Source organism: Thunnus maccoyii, chromosome 3, assembly GCF_910596095.1.
Source record: "Thunnus maccoyii chromosome 3, fThuMac1.1, whole genome shotgun sequence".
In the NCBI taxonomy this organism is placed as follows: Eukaryota; Metazoa; Chordata; class Actinopteri; order Scombriformes; family Scombridae; genus Thunnus; species Thunnus maccoyii.
Genome location: NC_056535.1, coordinates 7,652,342 through 7,659,574, shown reverse-complemented (window position 1 = coordinate 7,659,574; position 7,233 = coordinate 7,652,342). Strand labels below are relative to the sequence as shown.

General features: G+C 42.5%; 1 protein-coding gene across 2 annotated transcripts; it reads right to left on the bottom strand.

Annotated features, from left to right (window-relative positions):
* Positions 1 to 2,965: 2,965 nt before the first annotated feature.
* On the bottom strand, positions 2,966 to 7,192 carry bhlhe40 (basic helix-loop-helix family, member e40). Of its 2 annotated transcripts, none has more exons than XM_042406224.1 (6): positions 7,075 to 7,192; positions 5,458 to 5,543; positions 5,248 to 5,311; positions 5,053 to 5,160; positions 4,558 to 4,681; positions 2,966 to 4,389 (listed from the first exon to the last, which is right to left on the bottom strand). In XM_042406224.1, the coding sequence occupies exons 1-6, from the start codon at positions 7,120 to 7,122 to the stop codon at positions 3,527 to 3,529; spliced, it is 1,293 nt and encodes a 430-aa protein (XP_042262158.1). In that variant the 5' UTR covers positions 7,123 to 7,192; the 3' UTR covers positions 2,966 to 3,526. The 2 variants fall into 2 exon arrangements, with proteins under 2 accessions (XP_042262158.1, XP_042262159.1); XM_042406225.1 differs by lacking the exon at positions 7,075 to 7,192 and adding an exon at positions 6,893 to 6,915.
* Positions 7,193 to 7,233: the final 41 nt, after the last annotated feature.

Below are 7,233 nucleotides of genomic sequence, written 5' to 3'. Positions count from 1 at the left end.
ATGAAATGACTATCTGACATTACACTGCAGCCCAGAAATACATGCATGTTTGAAACTTTTTGTCGATAAATCTTGCTAGGTATGAGTGGTTTATTGGTAATACAGTGTGTGTTCAACGTCTAGTAGCAACAGCCGCTAAAGAAAGGGAAACATTCTATATATGACTGCATCAGGTTGGTATAAACATAGACAAATAACCCTCATCTTCAAGTGCTGCCGGGAAGGAACCTGCCCGCCTCCGCCCACAGAGGAAACGAACTACTGAAATACTGTAAAATGCGATTGAGAAAAACATTTGCAGGCTGTTTAGAGTTGGTGTTATTGAATGTCAAAAAGAAAAAGCATCAGTGTACAGTACTTATCGTATGTTTGCATGTGGAGTCTTCAAGCACTTTAGCACTGAGAACACACACACACACAGCTTCTTTTCCTCTGCTAGTCCTCCATGTGGAGGGATGAATGGGTTCTCTTTAAGGTCACCCTATTCTTTGATGAGCTCTCAATACGCATTTTGAGCATCATGAGAAATCAGCCACTCCCCCATGACAATTCTCCTCACTGCCTCATTCACAGTGAAAACACTGTTTTCAACAACAATTACCATGGAGGCCGTATCCATGCGCATTATTCCCACAGTTACCCCAGCCATCATGTCCTTTGTGACAGCAATTTTCAACGTTAGATATTTATCAGCCAGCATCTCAATAACAAGGTCATTCTTTTGATGCTATCAGATTTCTGAGGTTCGGGCCTTCTTGGAAGTATTTATCTCATCACAATCTTTTTCACTGCCTCTCTCACACTGGTGTCAGTGTTTTCTGCAGTAGCAATTAGGATCACCACTTCAGGCAGTGAGGCTCCAGAGAGGCCACATCCTGCCTCGGCTCAAATATGAATTCCCTGCTACAGTCAGTAGAAGATACATTCAGCTAAGATTGTGAAGATGACTGAAAAACATCAGAAATAAAGAGATTCATTCAAAATACAGCTGTGTGTCGTTCAATGGCATGTTTGTGATATCAACACTGCCATGGTGATGATTTCCACTGCAGCAGAGGTGGATGGAAATGTCAATGTTTACAATATCAGTACAAATAATTTTAGTATTGGAACCTCATCCCTCAGGCCAGTTATCTTTGTGCTATATACTTCTACTAATTTATTACTGACATCTTCTCTGTTGGGGTTCCTCAAGGCAGCATCTTGTCAGTTGTGGTCTAATAAAGTTTTATATAAGGATCTTTGAAAATGGTAGCAAGTGCGGCATGGAGCACCAAAACCACAAGGTGGTGCTGGTGCTGCATTTTTGAACTCATCAGGACTGTCAGCAGGCCTGTGAGAAGTAAATCTCAAAATACCGTGTTGGAAGTATTTGACTAATCTGGAGACCAAATAACAAAATACTGTTGTGATTACAAGAAAAGAAAAACTGCCATTTCCACTTTTCTCAGGGTGGAATGATGGGTGGCAGGAAGATGATATCAGACTTTTTATTCTCACTATTACTACAACAGCAGTGTAACTACCCAAGAAACAATGTGTCCAAGCAAGCAGCAGAAGCATGGTCTAGACTGGTTCATTAAATATGAAAGTAAATCAAAGTCTTTGCCCCCACAACCTCAAATACCATTTCAATCCACTGTGGTGTTCTCAAGTTGCTACAGTAAACACATTTTCTGCCTCTACCAGCACACTTTCAATTTTGATACAGTGGCTGTTGTACAGTATACCAACCATATAGACTGTAAGAGAGGGAAATTTTGATACAACCAAAATGAAATTCAGATAATTCAGTGAGTTTGTAGTTTGTCTACATTTTTATAGAAAAACAAAAGTTATTATCTCTATAGTTACTAAACTAATATCATGGATTGCAGGATCAGTTTGTATTAGTTTACAATATTTATGAAAGTATTTATTTAACAAAACCTTCCTGTCCATATTTATCACAATTCTGACAAGCTAAAAATTGCACCATTAAAGACAGTAAAATAGATCTAAATGTGACCTTTTGCCAAAATTCACAAACATTCTACGCACATTCTTTAGTCACCCTGTAGAATCTGAAATGTTTACAGCCCGTAATCTAAGACATGCTATTGATTTACAGAGGCTCTGCCGCTTTATGGGTTATGTAAGTGTTATGTAAGTATGCGTTGTTATGAGGAGCTGTCAGGGCGGCTGGCTACAACACGTTTAACCATCAGGCAGTCAAACACAAATTCCACAGGGGGGAAAAAATGCTTTATTAATATTTTAATATATATCAATAATACTTTATATACAAAATATGTACAACAAACAACCATGTGTTACATTTCAAAATAAAAATCCCAAGTACCTCTTTCTATACAAAACTATTATTTTTGTTTGAACTTTACATTCACTCTCTTTGCAACAGACGCAACATTTAAAGCAAATACATCAAAACATCCGCCATCGTTGTGTCTGCGTTAAATGAGTAAAGGCAACAGCATGAGCTAAGATCAGGCCTTAACTTGACCGGGAATATGTGGGCAATATGCAAATCTGGTTGAGCACCATGCTATATACGCGTTCTCTTGGCATACAGCAAAAGACTACCTCAACCTTCTTCTGGTAGCAATGCAAATACACTCAGTGGGTCACGTATCAAAAATAGAGATGTATGAGTAGTATAAACAAACAAAAAAAACAAGACATTACTTCACAGGAACTCCATCTAGATACACAAATAGTCATGTGTCACAAATTAAATTGTAAAAGCATGTATGGCCACATCACTCCTCAACAGACATGAGTGACACACCTCGTACAGTGACAACGCCCTGAATTCTTTGAACATTGTGAACACTTGTGTTCATTTAGCTCCAAGATAATTGAAGGGTGAGTGGAGCAACGTCTCTGGTCAACATCAACCAGACATTTTTTTGGTAACATTCTATTCTAAACAATAGTTTGTTGCAGTTACAGGAGCGACAAACACTGAAGGTAGATCTTCCATTCACAGATCTACAGCAGGTTATAATAATTAAAGCAGCATCTACAAGGGGCTTTTGTTCAATCTTTACATTCATTACAGACTGGTGTGTGTGCAAAAACGTAGGTCCAAATAATTTTTTGGGAGGGGAGGGGAGGGGGGCTTATCTGTGCCTTACATTCTGGGTTCACCTCTGACATTCAACATTGAGTGCTGAGAAGACGATCCTGGCTAAAAAAAAACAACTCTTGTGATCTCTTACGCACTCATCCTCTTTAAACTGACCATTTCACAGTGTTTCAGAGCCATGCAACAGGTAATCTATGAGCCTTCACATGGGCACTTCAGGTTGCCCCTAAAAGTCCCGTTTCAGTGTGTGAGGAGCTGATGAGATACAGGGTGGGGACCATTTGGGCTTCTGGGGTCATTGTTCTGATGGGCAAAACAACAGCTGTGGTTTGAGGGGATATCAGCACGTTTGAGTTTTGTTTACCCTCTTTTCAGTGGGCCAACCGTTCAACCCCGTTCAACATTCAGAGCGCAAGATTCCAACAGGAACAAGTCTGTTTAGTCTTTGGTTTCCAAGTTCAATGGGGGGACCTGCTTTAAAGCTTTGTGAAGAGCAGGGGAGTCCATGGGGGTCTGGTGGGGAACGGGGGACCCTGCCCTTGGGGACATCACCAGAGATGAGGGCAGTGTCTCTGGGGGCAAGCTAGCTGCAGAACCGCTCATACCCGGGTACATGACCGGCATGCCCCCGGAATACCAGCATTTCTCCAGCATGGGCAGATACGCTGCCGCTGCTGCAGCTGCGGGGGGGATGAGGTAGAAGGGCAGGCAAAATGGGGGCTGGTTGGGGGAGAAACTCATGTAGCTGCCAGGGCCTCCTGCTGTGTGACCGGAGAGGATCTCGTCCTCTGAGGAGTCAGACCTCGACTTCTTGGCCTGAGGCTCATCACCCTCCTGCTTGATGGCACCGGCTGTCCGATCAGATGCGGCATGCTTGAGCTCCCCCTCCCTTGCGTGGCTTTCTGACCACTGAGCTTTGGGGTCGCGCTTGTCATGTTCTCCCCCATACCCGCTGTCAGTGTCTGTATCACTGCCGCTCTGCTCCCCCATGCCATGGGGATAAGTCCTTTGGATGACGGGAACACAGTTCTTAGCTGGGCCCTCAGAGGCTTTCGGGGGCTGTCCGGCAGGTTTCTTCAGTTTCTCTGAACTTTGAAGGACGGACTCTTCTGCGTGTTGACTGTTTTGATGCTGCAGGACTTCAGCGGCAACCTTTTGGATGTGGCTGATGACATGGGAAGGAGTCAGGTCCCTGCTGCTTTCTTGGCTGGCCAGGTAGTGGAGGACCTCTTTTGCGCACAAGTGAAAGCCTGAGCGGAACATCTCCTCGTTGGTCTCTGCACTGTCACCACCATGATCACCTGATGGATTAGAACAACAATGTTAAAAAAATAATCTTTACTGCACAATTTTCCTTATATCAGTTCTGATACGTGCAACAGATCCCAGAGGGTTCCTTTTATAAAATACTTGATTAAAAACAACAGTTTGTGTTTTACATCCAAATTACATCACAGCATTAAACTTACTGATTTGCAAGTCCTTCTGTAGCGCAATAATTTTCTGCTGCTGCTGCTCCAGGAGGGAACTCAAGGCTTTCACATGCTTGAGAGTGAGTTCCAGCACCACGGCTTTCTCCAAATGACCCAGCGTCTAAAACAGGAAGACCTTCGATAAGCATGTTGATCTTTCTTATGTAACACATTCTGCAGCTGAACAGAGGACAAGCCTTGAACACTCAGACGCACACACACGAAATTCTCAACAACAAATTCAAATCTCAAACCTTGTTACCATTTTGACGGTAAAAATAATAAAATTACAGAATTGGTGGCAAAAAAAAATCAATATTTGTTCATCTCTTGTCTCCTCTTAAAATCCATAACTTTTTTTTTTTTTTTTTTTTGGAAACTCTAGAAAATGAATCCAAAGGCTGAAGCAAACAAACTGCTCAGCAGAACCATGTGGCGTCTCAGATTCCCTGGCTGGCAGCAGACATGCCATATGTAGAAGATAATACTCACTGTAAGCTTAAGATGTTCTGGCAACAAATCCTTCAGCTGGGCAATGCATTCGTTGATTCTGTCACGTCTTTTCTTTTCAATCAGTCGGTGTGGCAACTTATATGTCTCCTGAAGGGGAGGTTGAAATGTTGTCAGTGAGCTGCTCAGTTTCAACTTATAAATGCAGAATTATTTTGTATTTTAACTTTAATTTACCTTGCTCTCATCCCCGCGCTTCATACCCCTCCTGGGTTTGTACATATAGATGGGAAAATCCATTCTTTAAAGACAAGATAAAAATTTAGTTAGTCTTTAGTTTGGGTTAAGAATTAGTAGAGTGCTTCATAAATAGAATAGAATAGAATAGAATAGAATAGAATAGAATAGAATAAAAAAGGAAAGTATAGAATAGAATATTTTGTTTACCCTTGCATGTCAGCTATATCCAGCGATGGGTGTTTTGGCACACAGGGAGGTGGTTGCGCACTGGTAATCCTCTCCATGTCGCTTAACTGAAAAACCCGAATAAATAACTTCAAAAAAACCTTCAAAACGTTCCAAATGTGTCTCTGCAGTCGCACCTTAAAACGAGGAAAAATTCACACACATAAAAAAAAATTGAAAAAAAAACAAAGAAAAAGTATCTCCTGTTATCCAGTACGTGTGATCCCGCTGTGAGCTGGAGTTAGGTACGGCGCAGTGTTGTCACTCCGAGGTCCGGACTCGGTAGTATGTATAGGGAGGCTCCACGCCCGGCTGAATGTGTGAGAGCTGGGTGGGTTTTTGACTACGTGTTAAATAAACCCTGTGACTGCAGGCACGTCTCTCAGACTCGACTCCGTCACATGAGCCTCACGTGTTGGACGGCGCGCTTTCAACTCCTCACCCTCCCCGCGCGCGCGCGCGCCACACACACACACACACACACACACACACACACACACACACACACATACACCTCCTCCCCTCTCCGTGCTGCTGGAGTACAACTCATAGCTGTAGTACTCCTGCGCTGGGGCCGAGTCCCGTGTACCACCATGAGTGTGCGAGCCGACCATGTTTACAAAGACAGAAAGTGGAGCAACAGTTCCCTCGTCAACAGTTATGAAGCGGCGAAATATTGTTTGTTTAACTGCAAATATTGTTGCTTTTATAATAAAGTGCAACAATAATAGGCTCATTGCAAACACTTGTAGCCCATAAAGCGACACTTAGAAAAAAGATACTTTTTAGCGCATTACACTAGCTACATTTTAAAAGACATGAGACTAGGCTATAGGCTATATGGATAGGCTATTATTATGATTTGTCATCTCTATCTCATATAGGTCTGTATATGATTGTTAACAGCAATGAGAAACGTGTGATAGCCTATAAGGCAAAGTACTTCAAGCGTCACTGACTCTCTATTGTAATAATACATTAATAATAAAGGCACATACGATTATAGATGTTATTTTTATGAAGATAATATCACAACCATAAAGGATAAACAATTAAAATAATATACCTATGAAAAATACATTTAATAGTGGAATACTAGTTTGGTCTGGTATATAAACACTGAGGACTTATGATCATTTTGACGTTTTCATTTTTATTTTTTATCATAGGTTATATTTTTCCACATAGAGTGAATTTTATATGAGCTTCATACACACGAGGCAAAATGTGAAATAATAATAAAAGCAATTTTAACATGAGTCCAGCAACAAGTAGCCATGGTGACTTGTAATAAATGTCGTTATTTCATTGCTGCACATGTGGCAATACTCCGCGCGTGCTGTAATCTAGCATGTCACGCGCTCACAATGGACGCCGTTTCATTTCGTACTGCAACCGTTTGCTGCGGCACGTGCACCTGCTGCGGGATGACAGCGTCGCTGTATAGCGGAGCGTTTCGTCTTGTACCCGGCGGGCTGTCACGTTGAGCTCCTCATGGCGGGGAGGAAAAGCCGAGGAGCAGATCCCTAGCGGTGACGTCAGGCACGCAGACAAACCGAGAGTGCCCGACTGGTCGGTCGGTTTCACCCGCCGACGTACCAGAAGCAGCCAGAGACTAAAGATAGACACAGCTCCATCTTTATACATCCATTGCCCCAACACGCAACACGGAGCGCCAGCACGGGAAACGAGGGAACAGGAAAAGGGGTCCGAATTCCAAGAAAATGACGTTGTCTCCCTGACACACTTTCTGTTTCC

What these genes read in the sequence shown, in the direction of transcription:
- bhlhe40 (XM_042406224.1), bottom strand. Translation starts at nt 7,122, where the DNA reads ATGTATAAAGATGGAGCTGTGTCTATCTTTAGTCTCTGGCTGCTTCTG. An exon ending in GATATAGCTGACATGCAAGG is followed by an intron (nt 5,312 to 5,457) that starts GTAAACAAAATA and finishes TTGTCTTTAAAG; the next exon opens with AATGGATTTTCCCATCTATA. An exon ending in AGCGCGGGGATGAGAGCAAG is followed by an intron (nt 5,161 to 5,247) that starts GTAAATTAAAGT and finishes CCTCCCCTTCAG; the next exon opens with GAGACATATAAGTTGCCACA.